Source organism: Lepidochelys olivacea, assembly GCF_965140295.1.
Source record: "Lepidochelys olivacea isolate rLepOli2 genome assembly, chromosome: 2".
Lineage (NCBI taxonomy): Eukaryota > Metazoa > Chordata > Testudines > Cheloniidae > Lepidochelys > Lepidochelys olivacea.
In genome coordinates, this window is record NC_140412.1 from 27,284,693 (window position 1) to 27,303,679 (window position 18,987).

General features: G+C 41.0%; 1 protein-coding gene across 1 annotated transcript in view; it reads left to right on the forward strand.

The window, feature by feature from the left end:
* The window catches only part of EIF3H (eukaryotic translation initiation factor 3 subunit H), a 132,977-nt gene extending 117,592 nt beyond the window's left edge, over nucleotides 1-15,385 (forward strand). Inside the window, exons 6-8 of the mRNA XM_084620733.1 lie at nucleotides 10,211-10,331; nucleotides 12,060-12,192; nucleotides 15,107-15,385. Coding sequence (XP_084476859.1) covers nucleotides 10,211-10,331; nucleotides 12,060-12,192; nucleotides 15,107-15,204 — 352 coding nt within the window. The 3' untranslated portion in view covers nucleotides 15,205-15,385. The remainder of the gene's footprint in view (nucleotides 1-10,210; nucleotides 10,332-12,059; nucleotides 12,193-15,106) is intronic.
* The last annotated feature ends 3,602 nt before the right edge of the window (nucleotides 15,386-18,987 follow it).

The window sequence follows — 18,987 nt, forward strand, 5'->3', positions numbered from 1 at the left end:
CCAGGGTAGATGCCATTGCCTAGATAATTTGCGGGAGGGTCAAGCTGAAGGTAAAGGGGATGAAGAGTTGTTTGGATTTGGAGGAGCTGGAAAACTACTTTTCAGATAAGATACGTTCACTGCAGCGGAACGAGATTATGACTTCTCATGGGAGGATCTAACATTTCTCCAGAAACTGTCCACGCAGCAGGTTTTGTGTTGAAACATGTCCAGGAATCTACAGGTTGCATGATAGATACCTGAGCCAAGTAACCTCATCCAATAAGGTTGCCGTTCCTTTGCAACTTGGTCTTTCCTCGTAAAACCTTTCCTCGTAAAACCTTTCCTCGCAAAACCTTTCCTCGCATATTTGTATTCTGGAGGAGTGTGGTTCTGAAAACATTAAGGATCTTAAGAGGCATTTTCCAAAGGTGACCCAAATTGTAACAGACAATCAGGCCACCGTATTTGGTATAAACACACAGGGAAGTGCTAGGCATTACCTCCAATGTCAGGATGCCTTGCAGCTGTAGGGGTTGGGGGTGTGTCCCACAATATGCTTCTGGTTTCCGTGTACTTAGTAGGGTAAAAACACAGTTGGACACACAATCAGTCTGTGACTGATATTCACAAATAGTGTCTATTAGGTAAGTGGTGGATCAGATCTTCCTTACAGAATCACAGAAATATAGGACTGGAAGAGACCTCAGTAGGTCATCTAGTCCAATCCCCTGCCCTGAGATAGTCCTAAGTATTATCTAGACCTTTCCTGGCAGGTGTTTGTCCAACCTGTTCTTAAAAACCCCCAATGATGGAGAGTCCAGAACCTCCCTATGTAATTTGTTCCAGTCCATAACTACCCTGACAGTTAGGAAGTTTTTCCTAATGTCCAACCTAAATCTCCCTTGCTGCAATTACTTCCCATTACTTCTTGTCCTGTCCTCAATGGTTCAGGAGAACAATTTATCACTCTCCTCTTTATAACCACCTTTTACATAGTTGAAGACTGTTTGTTTATCATGTCCCCCCTCAGTAATGGGCAGCAGGTGAACCCCTGTTTTGGGGAGGCTAGCCTGCCAGCCCCACCCCTTTTGCCTGAGGCCCCACGTGCCGGAGCCCCGACCCACCCCCTTTAACAGGAGGAGCCCTGAAGGCCTTCTCTCCACCCCCACACCCTGACCAGAGGAGCCCTGGCCTGCCCACCGGAGTCGCACTGGGCCAAGCTGGTGGCCTGGCCCCAGCACTGGGCCGAAACCCCACCCCCCTTCACATGAGTGGGCCAAGCCACCGGCCTCTCTGAGCAACGGGTTGCTGGTCCAGGCTGAGCCAAGAATCCGGCCGAACCGCTGGTCACTCAAGCACCAACACTGGGCTGAGCCGCCAGCCTGGCCCCAGTGCTGGGCTGGCCCCCCCACCCCTGTAGGCCTCCCTGGCTGAGCCGGGCCAGCGCCAGGCTGAGCCACTGGCCCCTGAAATCCTCTCTCCTCTGCTGCCCTGGCCAAGCTGGGCAGGCTCCAGTGCCGGGCCAAGCCACCAGTCCCTCGTACCCCTGAAGGCCTCAGTGGCCGAGTCACCCTAGAGGCTTTTAGAGGCTTTTGCTGTTACCTGCCGAATATTTTTGTCATCTGTAATGACTTTAGTTTGAGGCAGAAAACACATGACAATGGCAGGCAGGCATTTGGCATGATTGTGTCTCACTGTGTGCCTGTTAGGATTACTTACTGGCTCGCTGTAACTCCTGTTCCTGACAAATGCAAAACACATTGACATCCTTTATAAAAAATATATATATATCTTCTTCTAATTTTATATGTATATCTAAAAGCCATCCCTGTTCACGTTGCTGCCGTTATGGTATTAACCTTAAAGTTGCTGCCTGTTACAGCTTTACTCACTTTTTGAGGGATCCCTCAAGCTTGCTTACTCTTCTGGATTGATGATCTTGGTAGTTGGCATCTTCAGATCAGGAAAACTTGCTTACTTGTCATTCTGCTTCTTTGGAGACCTTATTTCATCAGGATTATGTCTTGCTCATCCACCCACTGTCTCTGAGTTCGGAGGTATATCTTTTTGAGGTGGTTTTGACTTCACATCTTGATACCGCCTTTACTTTTGAGGCACATATTGACTGGATTATTTCTTGAAAGCTTTGCCTGGCGTGAAATATGAACCGGCTAGAACATTATAGGAGCAGCAGTTAAGCTCAGGATGGCACACAACAGCAAGTAGGGAGATTTGGCTCGCACTCTGTCAGTCTCCTGATATCCTAAGAGCCAAAATGCCTTAAAGAGTGTAGAGAGACAAGGTAGGTGAGGTAATATCTTTTATTGGACCAACTTCTGTTGGTGAGAGACACAAGCATGGGGAGTTCTTCCAGGCTTGTGATAGAGGGCTGAGACTTGGGGTTAAAATCCTGTCAGTGGTATTTCACATCTTGAGAGAAATAATTACAAGCAGTTTTCCCTTTCTTCTTACCATCTCTTGTACAGTCACTTGATGACCAAGTATAAATTCAAAAAGCCATTTTGAGGTCTAAACTCACAGTGGATCATTTTTTTTCAGTTTGTCTTAAACTAATTTTTTCATAATGCGCTGAATACTTACTGTAGTAACATCTACTTGGCAGACATAGTTTTCAAGTATCAGTCTCAATATTTTTGTATAAATGACATGAGTTACTTGGTTCTCAAAAACAATATTAGCCTTTCCATGTAGTATTTCTCATTAATAGATCTCAGTGTGCTGTATAGATCAAGGTAATTATGACAATCCCCATTTTACAGATGGGGAAACTAAGGCAGAGAGTGTGTAAGTTTGTTGTTGAGAGGCACAGAACTGAGAATATACAACTCAAGTCTCCTGACTCCTAGTCCTATGCCCTTTTTAAAGCCTGTTCCCACATCGGCATGTAAAAGTGCTCTCTCAGCACCTCCAACTCCTAAATCAAAGTAACAGGGTTTTCTATCACCATCTTGGTCACACAGAGCTATCCCACCACAGGAAGAGGGGCACGTTGTGGCAGAAGGGGACATAGTTTCTTACGGGGAGAAGGAGGAAGAGTGGCTGCAGAGAGGCTGGTTGGCCCTTCCCAAACAGTGCAGCTGCCACACAATTTTTCTTATACACACTCTTGCTACTTTGTCCCTGATCTTTATTTGAAGGGGAAAAAATGAATTGGGCAATCCATTCAGTGAGATATCATCTTATATGTAGACCTGAATGCAATGTATTGTTATAGCTCCTATGGAAGGGAATAGCATCTTCTAAATAAGTGTCTTTATTACTAAATTTTCTCTGCAGAGATTGAAACTCTGCAGAAGCCTAAATTTTTATGCAAAAGTGAGCCTCTTCCACAGATGTCTTTCCTTAGATGATATGTCTCCTTTGCCTGGCATTTGGACCTGACAAATAAGTTTTAGGTGTTTAATAAACTCCCCTTTACCTGTATGGATTTACTGCACCATACCAGCTGAGTGACATGGGGCCATACATTCTTTTGTTGTAGAGGGTGACTAAAACAATTTCACTAATTTTGTTTTACCAAGTATTATGTTCGTATTTTATTAAATATGGATTCCTGTCAGGCTTTGTACAACAAGCTTTTATTTCATTTGTTTCATACACACACATCTATGAAGCAGGTCTGTGTCCATTTACACTCTCCGAAATAGTTTCTGTTGGCCCTTTATTTTTTTAAAGGCGGTAGGAGCAAGAATTGGCATAAGATGTGTGAGAGAACTGGAAAAGTTGGTCCTGTAGTTGGAGCATACTTATCACTTCATGTCTCCGTTCACATCTGTTTAAGTTATCGGTTTTCAGCTTTTAGTTTCCCCGGCAGTGAAAGCAAACACCATATTACTACAACTTCTAACAATAACTCCCTGTTTCAGTATTCTGCTAAACTGAACTGGCCCCAGAGAGATTCACATAAAATCATTCTCTGTAACTAGCTATATTTCATGTGGACACTATCTGTAAAATAATTATGTATTTGTGATACCCACATGCCCTACAAGGCCATTAGTGTGCATGTACACATAGGCACTTGCTTCTGATAATACCCAGTGCAAACACTCTGGGTAATATAAACTCTGTAAAAAACGGAAAATACACACACCCATGGTCATGGCAGTATTCCACAGTTCTAATATCATACAGTTAAAATGCTAAAAAAACAAGCCCCAAAACAAAAAACAAAGCAGGAAGTTCAAAAATAATTATAGGGACACCTTTCTTGCTGCTGTGTAGTTGAAGCTTTTATTCCCTCTTCCCCCTCCTCCCCCTCCCCCCAAGAGGTTTTAAAACTTGAGTAGAAAATAAATAGTGGGGTAAAACTAATGATAAGGTTCTCAGCTGAATGAACAGGAGACTCTGCTTAGAGTGAATTGTCAAATAGCAGGTCCAATACTTAAAGACAATGATGAGCTCCCTTAGCTACTTTCTCAGCATATACCATGCTGTGCTTGTTGCACAAGCTGCTTTAAGCTGTAACTCTATTTCCTAGCTTTTGCAGGAGCAATTTTCACTTTTGAAGGCTACGTTTGTATGTGGGGAGGGGTGCGGGGTTAAACTATATACTATTCCCTTAGATTTATGCCACTATCGTATCTGCTGGTTGTTTCCAGTTGGAATACAGCACATAAAGAACCTTTAGACAGGTGAAGGGTATGGAGAGAATGCATTGTAAAAGATGGAGGGAAATAATCATATGGACAGTCTAGAGGAGTAGTGGTTATATGATTCTAATGTATAAGTACACAAAACAGGGTGGCTAACTAAAAACTGCTGGTAATGTGTTTCAGTAGAGAAAAGAAGAACTGAGTCTGTGTGACTAACTGGCCTGAAGCCAAGTATGGATGAGCGCTGCTCACTCTGAAGCCAAAAGAAAAGGAGTACTTGTGGCACCTTAGAGACTAACCAATTTATCTGAGCATAAGCTTTCGTGAGCTACAGCTCACTTCATCGGATGCATACTGTGGAAACTGCAGAAGACATTATATACACAGAGACCATGAAACAATACCTCCTCCCACCCCACTCTCCTGCTGGTAATAGCCCATCCAAAGTGACCACTCTCTTTACAACGTGTATGATAATCACGTTGGGCCATTTCCAGCACAAATCCAGGTTTTCTCACCCCCCCCCCTTTTTTTTTTTCCAAAAACCACACACACAAACTCACTCTCCTGCTGGTAATAGCTTATCCAAAGTGACCACTCTCCCTACAATGTGCATGATAATCACGGTGGGCCATTTCCAGCACAAATCCAGGTTTTCCCACCCCCCCACCCCCATACACACAAAAACTCACTCTCCTGCTGGTAATAGCTCATCCAAACTGACCGCTCTCCTTACAATGTGTATGATAATCAAGGTGGGCCATTTCCAGCATAAATCCAAGTTTAACCAGAACGTCTGAAGGGGGGAGGGGGGGGTAGGAAAAAACAAGGGGAAATAGGCTACCTTGCATAATGACTTAGCCTCTCCCAGTCTCTATTTAAGCCTAAATTAATAGTATCCAATTTGCAAATGAATTCCAATTCAGCAGTTTCTCGCTGGAGTCTGGATTTGAAGTTTTTTTGTTGTAAGATAGCGACCTTCATGTCTGTGATTGCGTGACCAGAGAGATTGAAGTGTTCTCCGACTGGTTTATGAATGTTATAATTCTTGACATCTGATTTGTGTCCATTTATTCTTTTGCGTAGAGACTGTCCAGTTTGACCAATGTACATGGCAGAGGGGCATTGCTGGCACATGATGGCATATATCACATTGGTGGATGTGCAGGTGAACGAGCCTCTGATAGTGTGGCTGATGTGATTAGGCCCTGTGATGGTGTCCCCTGAATAGATATGTGGGCACAGTTGGCAACGGGCTTTGTTGCAAGGATAGGTTCCTGGGTTAGTGGTTCTGTTGTGTGATATGTGGTTGCTGGTGAGCATTTGCTTCAGGTTGGGGGGCTGTCTGTAGGCAAGGACTGGCCTGTCTCCCAAGATTTGTGAGAGTGTTGGGTCATCCTTTAAGATAGGTTGTAGATCCTTAATAATGCGTTGGAGTGGTTTTAGTTGGGGGCTGAAGGTGACTGCTAGTGGCCTTTGTTAGGCCTGTCCTGTAGTAGGTGACTTCTGGGAACTCTTCTGGCTCTATCAATCTGTTTTCTTCACTTCCGCAGGTGGGTGGTGGTGGTGGTGTTGTAAGAATGCTTGATAGAGATCTTGTAGGTGTTTGTCTCTGTCTGAGGGGTTGGAGCAAATGCGGTAGTATCGCAGAGCTTGGCTGTAGACGATGGATCGTGTGGTGTGGTCAGGGTGAAAGCTGGAGGCATGTAGGTAGGAATAGCGGTCAGTAGGTTTCCGGTATAGGGTGGTGTTTATGTGACCATTTGGGGACAATGTATACCTTCAGATCAGCGGCACTGCTATGGGTACCCGCATGGCCCCACAGTATGCCAACATTTTTATGGCTGATTTAGAACAACGCTTCCTCAGCTCTCGTCCCCTAACGCCCCTACTCTACTTGCGCTATATTGATGACATCTTTATCATCTGGACCCATGGAAAAGAAGCCCTTGAGGAATTCCACCATGATTTCAATAATTTCCATCCCACCATCCACCTCAGCCTGGTCCAGTCCACACAAGAGATCCACTTCCTGGACACTACAGTGCTAATAAACAATGGTCACATAAACATAATTAATTTAGGCTTAAATAGAGACTGGGAGTGACTAAGTCATTTTGCAAGGTAGCCTATTTCCCCTTGTTTTTTCCTCCGCCCCCCCTTCCCCCCTTCAGACGTTCTGGTTAAACTTGGATTTATGCGGAAATGGCCCACCTTGATTATCATACACATTGTAAGGAGAGTGGTCAGTTTGGATGAGCTATTACCAGCAGGAGAGTGAGTTTGTGTGTGTGTGGCGGGGTGGGGTGGGGTGGTGAGAAAACCTGGATTTGTGCTGGAAATGGCCCACCTTGATTATCATGCACATTATAGGGAGAGTGGTCACTTTGGATAAGCTATTACCAGCAGGAGAGTGAGTTTGTGTGTGTTTTTTTTTGGGGGGGGGGGTGAGAAAACCTGGATTTGTGCTGGAAATGGCCCACCTTGATTATCATACACATTGTAAAGAGAGTGGTCACTTTGGATGGGCTATTACCAGCAGGAGAGTGAGTTTGTGCCTGGGGGCGTGGAGGGTGAGAAAACCTGGATTTGTGCTGGAAATGGCCCAACTTGATGAACACTTTAGATAAGCTATTACCAGCAGGAGAGTGGTTGGTGTGTGTGTGTGGGGGGGGGGTGAGAAAACCTGGATTTGTGCTGGAAATGGCCCAACTTGATTATCATACACATTGTAAGGAGAGTGATTACCTTAGATAAGCTATTACCAGCAGGAGAGTGGGGTGGGAAGAGGTATTGTTTCATGGTCTCTGTGTATATAATGTCTTCTGCAGTTTGCACAGTATGCATCTGATGAAGTGAGCTGTAGCTCACAAAAGCTTATGCTCAGATAAATTGGTTAGTCTCTAAGGTGCCACAAGTACTCCTTTTCTTTTTGCGAATACAGACTAACACGGCTGTTACTCTGAACTCTGAAGCCAGCAAGCCCTGCTTCCAATCAGTCAAAGAGGTAAAATACAGAGCAACAATATCGCTTCCCCCACACTCCTATTTGGTATGAATTCTGTTACCATAAATACTATACTAAAAGTTTTGTGAAAAAAGTTAATTTGCTCAAGAACATAAGTATAACTATACTGGTCCATCTAGCTAGTATCTTGTCTCCAACAATGGCCAGTACCAGAGCTTCACAGGGAGTACACAGAACACAGCAGTTTTGGAGAGATCTACCCTAGTCTTCCCCTCCTGGCTTCTGGCAGTCAGAGGTTCAGGGACACCCAGAGCATGGGGTTGCATCGCTGACCATCTTGGCTAATAGCCATTGATGGACCTATCCTCCATGAACTTATCTAGTCCTTTGAATCCAGGTATATGTTTGGCCATCACAACATCCCATGGCAATGAGTTCTATAAGTTAACTTTGTGTTGTGTGAAAAAGTGCTTCCTCTTGTTGGTATTAAACCTGCTGCCTATTAATTTAATCCGGTGACCTCTGTTTTTTGTATTGTGGGGAAAATTAAATATCACTTCTGTATTCACTTTTTCCACAACATTCATGATTTTAAAGACATCTGTCATATCGCCCTTTTCCTCATCTGAACAGCCTTAATATTTTTAGTATCTCCTCATATGGAAGCCGTTCCATACCCTTGATCACCTTCATTGCCCTTTTCTGAACCTTTCCAATTCTGCTTTTTGAGATGGGGTGAACAGAAATGGACACGATATTAAATACATGGTGTGGATGCACCATGTATTTACACAGTGGTATTATATTTTCTACATTTTTTTATCCCTTTCCTAATAGTTCCTAACATTCTATTAACCTTGTTGACCACTGCTGTACATTGAGTTGAACTTTTCAGAGAACTGTCCACAATGACTCCTCAGTCTTTCTTGAATAGTAACACCTAATTGAGAACTACGCATAATATATGTGTAATTGAGCTTATTTTTTCCAATGTGCATTACTTTGACCTGTCAAGGTTGAATTTCATCTGTCACTTTGTTGCCCAGTGACCCAGTTTTGTGAGATCTTCCTGTAAATCTTTGTAGTCTGCTTTGGACTTAACTATCTTGAAATTATCCAGATCATTTGAGTATGTTGAACAGCACAGGTCCAAGTACATATCCTTGGGGGATCCTGCTGTTTACCTCTCTCCATTGTGAAAAACTGACCACTTATGCTTTGGTTTTTCTGTCTTTTTAGCTAGTTACTGATCCATGAGAGAATCTTCCCTGTTATCCCATGACTACTTAGTTTCCTTAAGAGTTGGTGAGAGACCTGTGTCTAGGCTTTCTGGAAATCCAAGTACTCTGTCAACTGGGTCATGCTTATCCACATGCTTGTTGACACCTTCAAAGAATTCTAATACATGGGTGAGGCATGATTTCCCTTTACAAAAGCCATGTTGACTCTTCCCCCAATATGTTATATTCATCTATGCGTCTGATCATTCTGTTCTTTACCATAGTTTCTACCAGTGTGCCCAGCAGTGAAGTTAGGCATACTGTCCTGTAATTGCCAGGATCACCTCTGGAGCCCTTTTTAAAAACTATTGTTACATGAGCTGCCTTCCAGTTATCTGGTACAGAGTTTTGTTTCAGCAATAGGTTTCAAATTACAGTTCTGCAATTTCATATTTGAGTTCCTTCTGAGCTCTTGGGTGAAAACCATCTTGTCCTGTAAAATACTGAACATAAATTGCTAAAAAAAAAAAAAAAAAAGTGGTAATAAAAATTGTTAAACAGACTGCATTTGTCTGGACAAGCTTGCTGATCATACAACGTAAATTGGACCCACCCAGCCTTGCTGCTTCTATATGGCCTGCAGGATGGAATGTTGAATTGGCCTGACTGGAAGCAACTCCGTCTGTCAATGACTAAAGGGCAAGTGATGTCTTCAAAACTTCCAAGTGTGGCGTGGTAGCCTAGTTAATTTTATGAAGCCTTGAAGAATATTTAACTGATCCATCAAGAGACCCAAGAAGATTGCATAGGGCTAACAGTGACTTTAAACTAAACATTTGGAACATAGCCCTTGTATTGAAACTGTTTAGGGGTGCACATCACAAATCTGTCACTCTGTTTTTGGATACATTTGGCCTGGATTGCAGGTGATTGAGGTTAGGAAGTGGCTTTACGGAGCTAAGTGAGGGAGTCTTCCCACACCTTCTTTCTGGTTGCACACTCTACCTGACTGAAACCACTACTACCCCTGAAGCTCCCTGTTAGCTGCTAAGTATAGATGTACAGAAAGCTATGACCATGGATGCTTAGATATTATGATGATGGAAGCCAAATAAATACCTAGATAGATACGTGGTTATACTGGGCCTGGACTTTCACTAGCAGTAACTTCCTCTCTCCAGTTTTCTTTTTTTAAAGAAAAACATTGAAATACATTGGGTGGTAAGTGGCAGACATTCTAGTAGAATTGTCCTTAAACAATAAATGGTTTTCAATAATTGCGTACCATGTTACTTTGAAGTTATAGAAGGAAACTAACTAGCTGTACTATTGGGCAAGAACAGTGGTCAAGTGACTTTTGTAATGCATTTGAATTTCAAAATATTTTTATGGTTTACCAGTAAGAAATTATGCTTGTATTTCAGTAATCACTTGGGAAAGAGCCTGCAATTACTGATGGACAGAGTGGATGAAATGAGCCAGGATATAGTTAAATACAACACTTACCTGAGGAACACAAGCAAGCAGCAGCAGCAGAAACACCAGGTTGGTAGCTGAGAGAAGCTGAATCAAAGCTTTTTTCCCCACAAAATGAGGGTGAAGCATCGTATAAGGCTACATTTAATACCATTCAAACTACAGATTAGAAGCTCACTGCATGTCAGCTGCTACATATAGAGGTTTGTTCAGAAAGCTAACTTTCTGTGCATTATTTGAAACGCTTTGCCACAAACATCTGCCTACTTAGAACAGAGAGATGGTAACATCAGATGACAAACTCTGTTTTCACTTTGTATTGCCAAGGTTATGTGAATAATGCAAAGAAGCATTTATTTGGAAAATCCAAGTGAAGTAGGTTCCAGGGTGTTGCACCTCATTTCTTTACTGACTTTAATTGCTTTAGTAGTGGATCACTGCAGTGTAGTTAGCAGTCTGTACTTCATTTATAAAACGGAGCAATTGTGATTAAGAGAAAGCAATTTTGATAAGAAACAAGAACCCAGCTGCTGAGAAGTGGATGGTGCAATGTAATGTAACTCCCTCACATGCAGATATATGAATGTTTAACCTTTTCTTTATTACTGTGGCCTGAAGACCACATTTGTCATTGCTGCTGAAAAATTGTTGATTGACAACATTTCGTACCTGATAGCATACTGAAATGCATTCAGCTACCTCTGCGCTGATGTATCAAACTGATGATTAAGATATCATGTGTGACTTTTGGCCTTCATATTTAAATACATTTGCTATGAGTTTAAGTGAGCAAGATGCAGATTAAAGTTTATGCCTTTACTATCTGCATATATCTAGCTAATCCCAACATTCATTTTTATATGTATGGTACCACACAAAATATGTTAAATGGCTTCTAAAATATTTATATCTCTTTAAACATAAATGTAACATTTTGTAAAAACATAAATATTCAGCTAATGGCTGAAAAGTGGTCTTGCTTCACTTAATTTAAAAATTTTGTAAAAATAGAATTGAAAAGGGAAGAACTATAAGAACAAACTGTAAACACCTTCTTTGATAAACCAGTCAAATTACTTTAATTCTTCCTTCTAGTGGCCCATACAGTAATGACTTCTAAGTGGCAACATACCCAAGCACTTGTAATGCATAAAAGAACTAATAAAGCTTGAGATGTACTGATGGACAATAACTTGTTTTAACCAACTCTGTATCATTAATTTGTGGTTTTCACTCTTCAGCTGAAGAGAATGTTATTAAGGGGTCTTTTTCCTCCTGCCATACAGCAACAACATTGTGTTGATGTAGGACTTAGGAATTTCTAAATTTGTATGTATTTATTTTTATCTGCTGCAAAATTACTTAAGGTAATTGGCTTCTTGTACACACTTAAATTCTAGCCACTCATTTGACTGTTTGAGAAAATTGGGTCTTTTGCACCCTGCTGATCTTTCTATCAAATATACTGCTGACTTAGCTTCAGTAAAAATGGATTTTAACCTCCTTCCAATACAGAATGTTACAGTACATCTTTCTGCTTACAAAAGTCCCAACTCAAAAGTAAAGTTAAACATATTTTTTAATAAAACCCCTATTTATATATAGAGGCATTCTGAGTGTAGTTAATTTTGGTTTGTACTTTTGGGGGATTGGGTAGGTTTTATTAAATAAAATCCACATATGGGTGAAGTAACTCCTTTAATTCCTTTTTTGGCTTCACTTGAGAAGCTTCCCTTTAGTCAGCTATACTTGTGTTAAGAATCCTACCACAATCTTTGTTTGTTGCATTGTTTCCAGTACCAGCAGAGACGTCAGCAAGAAAACTTACAGCGACAGAGTCGAGGAGAGCCTCCGCTTCCTGAAGAGGACATGAGCAAACTGTTCAAACCTCCACAACCCCCTGCCAGAATGGATTCACTGCTTATTGCAGGTAATGGTTCTGGAGATCTTTCTCACTTCATAGCCACAGGAAAATACAGTTGTTACCCTTTAATATCCTGAAAAATATCCTCTCTCAGATCTTGGGAGACAGACCAGGCCTCGCTTATAGAGAGCCCGCCAACCGAAAGCAAATACTTACTAGCAACCACACAACAAAAACACTAACCCAGGAACCTATCCTTGCAACAAAGCCCAGTGCCAACTCTGTCCACATATCCATTCAGGGGACACCATCATAGGGCCTAATCACATCAGCCACAATATCAGAGGCTCGTTCACCTGCACATCTACCAATGTGATATGTGCCAGCAATGCCCCTCTGCTTTGTACATTGGCCAAACCGGACAGTCTCTACGCAAAGAATAAATGGACACAAATCTGACATGAGGAATCATAACATTCAAAAACTGGTAGGAGAACACTTCAACCTCTCTGGCCACTCAGTAAAAGATCTAAGGGTGGCAATTTTGCAACAGAAAAGTTTCAAAAACAGACTCCAATGAGAAACTGCTGAGTTTGAATTAATATGCAAACTAGATACCATTAACTTGGGTTTGAATAGAGATTGGGTGGTGGCTGAGTCATTACGCATATTTAATCTATTTCCTTAAGTTAAGTATCCTCACGCCTTCTTGTCAACTGTCTAAGTGGGCCATCTTGATTATCACTACAAAAGTTTTTTTCTCCTGCTGATAATAGATAATATATATATATCTTACTATATGTTCCATTCTGTGCATCCAATGAAGTGGGCTGTAGCTCACGAAAGCTTATGCTCTAATAAATTGGTTAGTCTCTAAGGTGCCACAAGTCCTCCTGTTCTTTTTGCGGATACAGACTAACACGACTGCTACTCGGAAACCTTTAATATCCTGATTTTACTTTACATATGATGTCATGTGATATCTCCATGTTTGCTCTGTTTCCCTTTGCTTAGTCTCTCTAGGGAAATACCTAAGGAATATAACAAATGCTGATGAAAAATTGTGTAGCCTAAGTTTAAAGGTAACCACAGTATTAAACTGAAATAGAGATCTAAAGCTAGTTTGTAGGGGAGAGCTTTAAATTTTTGTGGATGTGGGGATCGTGCAGTTTCATCTCCTCTTCAGATCTAGTTCTCTCACGGCTGGGAGAATTAAATCTGGCCAGTGGAGCTCTAGGTGAAGAACAGTTTCATTTTCTCTCCCAGTGAAAGAAGTGGTGAGTGGAAACAGAGCATGGGCTTCTCCTACATGTTCAGCCTCTCCTCTTGTGCAGCCACTGATTGCCGCACCTGACTCCAGCTCGTCTCCCGTTTCCTGTCCTTGGTAGGACGTACAAGACAGATACCAGAGATGCAGCCAGGAGCAGAAACATAGAACCCAAGGCCCCCCCCTCCCCCCCGGTGCCCCAACCCCCAAAGAATCCTAGGATGGGAGACGTGACAAGAAAGAGAATTGCTTAATATTAGGATGAGGATTATATTTGAGTTTCTTCTGCTTGTTGAGCCAGTTGACTGTTGCCACTAATTGGATAACATTCACTTGAAAGGCACTCAGATATATTAGCTCCCTAATATTTTGAATTCTCATGCCATTTGAAGTAATTTGGAAGATTTTTACACACACCATATACAGAGAGCGAGAGAGAGAATTAAAATAAAGCCCTGTGTAGTCTGGTGCAGTGGAAGGAATGAGCAACTAACCAATCACACAAATACAAAATTAAAAGAATTGGCCTTAGCCTTGTTGCTTGAAACAATTCAAATGAGGGAAAAAACAAGCTTTGGTGAGTCACTTTTATAGTATAGCTTTAAAACAATAAGTGTCCTGGTTTATTAATCCTTCTGAGGTCTCAGAATTCTGAGTGTTGTTTTGGTACAATTTGTCTTGGATAATGAATCTTAGCAGCACAATGCTACTTGAAAAATCCATGCTAACGTTTTATGCAGTGTGATAGAGAAAGTGAGTGTGCTTGCTTTTATGATGGTGGGTTATGGCTCAGTCTTCTACGAGAAGGGAAAGTGAAAACAATTATACTCCAAAGCAAAAATAGCCTTCAGCCAAAACACTTTCTCCATTTGTTCTCTTTAGCATAGTTGGGGAAGAACTGAAAGCATCCACTTCTTCAATTCATATGGAGTTAAGTTTGGAGATAAAGAATAAAACGTAACTGTTTTGCGTCTGAGTCATTTAAAAACTTCTAAATAGAGCATTAAATTGAAAGTTTATTGGTCTGCTAAACAGTCTTAATTTTGATTAAACTGGCTTTGGTTTGCTATTCCTGACAAACGGGATAAATAACTTGTAGAAGCACTTGTATAAAAATGGTTTTATGGAGATGTTTGATCTGTATAGCACTGACAAGTCTTCGTAGCCTAAGGATTTTTGAAATTGCTAATCAAGTGAAATATTTGGTGAAAACGTGGCCAATTAAACGTCAGATGGGAAAGTTTTCAAACTAATAGTGGAATACGTATGATGATTCTTTTTTAACTGGGACAGCGAATGAGTAAGAATTAAACTGAAGTTTAGCCTTGCGGTGTTTTTGGGGCTTCTAAATTCAAACAGTTAATTGATGTGGTTAAGCATCCCACACAGCACCATGAATTGTTTATCCTTTATATCGTTCAGCTGCCTTTTCAGAAGTTGCATGTGATGCAACTTTTTTGGAATTAAAATTGGATTCTGCTTACAGAAGTGATGATTCATTTTAATGCATACTAACTTATCCATTCTGCTTATTTATTTCCTGTTCTTTCAAACTCTATTTGCGTATTTAAAGACTCCTTCAAATCTCTAAGCATAGGAGCAGTCAAATTGTGCAGGATGCTGTTCTACCTTCTAGAAATGGTATGTTTTAATAACAAATGCTGTTTAAATTTTAAATTATAATCAGAGTTTTTTGTTTTTTCCTGTTGACAGGTCAAATTAATAACTATTGCCAGAATATCAAGGAGTTTACTGCACAGAACCTGGGCAAACTCTTCATGGCGCAGGCTCTTCAAGAGTACAATAACTAAAGAGAAAAATCTGGTATTTGATATAATCTCCATCAAAAGGAGATGGCCTGACTCTCAGTTTATACTTCTGACAACACTTTTAAAACCATTGTTTGTGTATTGGAAAAATATTTTGTGAAACCAAGGCACACCGGTTTGCCTAGAATTCTCGTCTAAAGAAAAATAAAAGCAAATTTTAACACTTTTGTTTGGCATTTCCTTATTTGTTGGCCAGATTAGACTGGAATTTTCCATGGTGTTCCCTCAAGGTTTGCTTAACACTCAGTGTTAATTAACTCATGTTGCATGTCCTACTACATTCATTTGTACCAAACAATAATACATGTATTTAACTTGGAAACTAGGAATAAAAAATACCTCCTATGAGCAACATGGCTGAGTTAACTTTGCAAGAGAAATCTTAGCCTTTTGAGTTTCCTGATTTGAGTGCTTGAGTTTACAATCATAATGTTGCATTGGTAATAGTTTCTTTGCATTTACCTTCTCTGGACTTTCTAGTACCACATTTAGCTTGCATAACACAAAAATGTCATAGGCTTCACCAGCAGAATATACAAATATCTTGTAATGCATCATAGTTAAACCTCAATTATTTGAACCCTGATTAATTCAAATTGTTACACAGAGGTCTGATGCACTCCCTGCAGTTTGGCTGGATTTAAACTGTGCAGAAAAAGAACCATAGAGGATTTCAGTTCTGTGGAGTTCGTCATACATGTTGATGGATTTGGAGCTGGTTGGTAATAATTCAAAAATGCTGCATGTTGACCTGGTTATTGGGATGTTTGCATTATGACTGTATTGTTTTAGTTTAATATTGAGCTGTCTAGAAAGACAAGCAGGAAAGGAAGAAATGGCTCAAGATAAACCACCCCATAGCAAACACTTCACACTTGTTAAGGGATAATACCCAAACTGTTAGCTTTGAAAATCTTCTCCCCAGCCAAACTGCAAAACTAATTTTGTCTAGAATGGCTAAAGGCCCGGAATGCAGAAGACTAAAAAAAGCCATGAGAGTTTAAAAAAGGCATGCTCTCTTTCTCAGCAAAGGCAGGAGTTGTTTGAAAGAACTAGGCTGAGATACAGAATGCTCCTCTAACGGTGTCTGAAGAAGTTAGACATGCTTAGTTTACCATCAGCCTTTTGTTAAGACAGATGTGTATAGACTGTTTTAAAATCCATTTTCTCAATGCTGTAGCTCAGGGCTCAGTCTAAGAGTGGGAGAACTGTGGAATTCCACCCCAGGATAGATACAAGCACAAGTCCTGACATCTGAGGGGGTGCATTCAAACAGGACCACAAAAGGGACAAATGCAACTAGTCCTGTAACAGTGCCATGTGCCGTGGGGAAGTTTTTGATGGTGTATGCATTGAACAAATACACAACTTCAGAGCAGAGCTAATCATCTGGCACGTTTTATACCCTATCCTGACTCACTACACAGTGAACACCTGCTCATTGAACTCACTGGGTTGTCCAGATAACAACTTACAATGGCTCCTTGTCTGATGCAGTGTTACTGGAGCTCACGTGCTTTCGGAGGTGCTGTAAGTAAGCAACTTATTCCAGACCTAAGCAAACTGGCTGCTCTTAAAAGCTCCTCCATCCTGTGGTCCAAATCATTTCAGTTAATCAACCTGACATTATCCTGCTTCAGCAGCTGATCTTTTAAAATCCTGGAACGAAATAACTACCTGTGAGCACGAGTGTTCACAGCCAGCAGCTTAGCAGAAGCTTCTATTTAATCAGCCCTACATTTTCAAACATGGTTACTCTTAAACCATTTTTTCTTCAGATTTAGCTAAGCATGTATTTGGGATGTCTGTGCTTTAACAAGCAAGTCTGAAGTTTGAGTTCATCTGTTATCCTTACAAGAACACAATGTGTGCTCAGTACTTGTTCATACAACAGGAACAGTAGGTGGGGCTTATACTCAGAAAACTTAAAAGGCTGAACAGATTTAGCTGAAACTTTTCAGAACAATTCACCTTCAGATAGAGATCAAACATGAAAAATTTCAGCACAAAAGGAGAATGTTTTGGAAAGTTAAGAGCATGTGAAAATTCAGTGTTTAGAATGGAAATCTTTTTTTAGCCTTAACTGTAGTAATTGATATAATATATAGATTTATATGCAAATTATGTACAGTTCTCAGGCACCTGGCAAACTGCCTATGCAGCCTGCCTTGTTGCAAAGTTTGGGCACCTTTGCATTAACTGTTTGTTGTATAAACTAATCTAAATTCAAAGATCTAATGAAGTGTCCTGTTACAGTACCACATTATTCTGAGTACCTTTTCATATACAAAGACCTCGAGGTAAATAGTTACACACTTTTTTAAAAGGACCGAAAACAGCATGGGAGGAAAAACTAAGGAGCAAGAGTGAAGGGAATAAAGAACTGGAATAAGATGGAGACTTGAGGTGGAAAGTAGTATCTTAGATGCCTGGAAATAGAGAAGGCGGCTTATACCTTACAGTGACTCAACTGTGTGACTGACTGGCATGCTAATGCTGAACAAGCAGATGTAGCATAGAAGGGAATGAATAAAGAAGGCCTACAAGGTAGGTCGTATCAAAAGCTACATTGGAGGGTTTTAAGAACAAGACGTCAATTTTGAACATGAATCTAAAATGAAGCAGCTGAGTTCTTCGTGGACGGGGGATGTAAATGTGAGAGATGGGCAGTAACATACTCCTATGGACTTAAAGTTTGAGTTTAATGAATTTTATGTGGATAAAAGGGATTTGCAGCAAGGTGATAATATGAAGACAGATGGAAGATTTCAACAGAGGTGGCATAACACCAGCCCTGGATAAGGCATGCTTGGGAAATTTCAGAAGAGAAGATAGCTGAGGGCCAAGGTTAGACAACGGAGATAAATGAGTCCTGAGCTGAGCTGAGAGGCAAGATAAAAGCTGAGAGTTCTGCCTCAGTCAAAAGGAAAGCTCTCTGGTCTTCTAAGTCAGGAAATTTATTGAAGCATGAGAGAGTGAATGGTCAGGGAGGAGTCACTAACGCCATTGATCTACAAATGAGTAGCAGCATATGCATGGTAGTTTATTTCCACCCCCGGAGAAATCAGGCAGTGTCTGCACACCATGCCCACTTAGAGCTTGCGCCCAGCCTCCACTTGTGCTCCATGTTCCCATGGCTGCCTTTGTTTGGTGTTCTGTTCCTTGTTGCCGTAAGTCAGGCTACTCAGGTCAGTGAGCTGGCATCTCATTCTCCATAAGATGATGATCTCAGTCACTCTTTAATCAGAAGATTTAATATTTACTTATTTTTTTGTCATTCTCAAATGACAAAGCCCTTCCAGCATGCTTGGGACGTTAGAGGAGTCTTTAAATTCTACCTGGAAAGAAGTCCGAATGTGTTTCAATTGGCTTGTGAATTATCATGTAAGCAGTGGTCAGGGTTTGGGCTAAGACTTTGAAGATTACATCGACTTGCTGAAGTAACTAATCATGCTTCTCAGTGTTCCAGAATTCTCCAGTCTGGCAGTGCGAAGATGATATATCCTACTAGCATCACTAGTGAGCTTGAGATCTGGGTTTTTTTCCCCCTTTGAATTGTGCAGCTCCCATCATTTTTAATGAGTTCTGTGTGTGTGCATCACAGGAAGAACAGGCTCCTAATGAGAAACAGAGCGATTGCAACTGACAATTTTGACTTCCAGACTGCAAACTGTAGTATGACTGAAATGAGTTGTACAACGGTCCAGGGAAAAAGAATTGTTTGCTATGCATTACACAAAACTGGAAACTATGTTAACAGAAGGT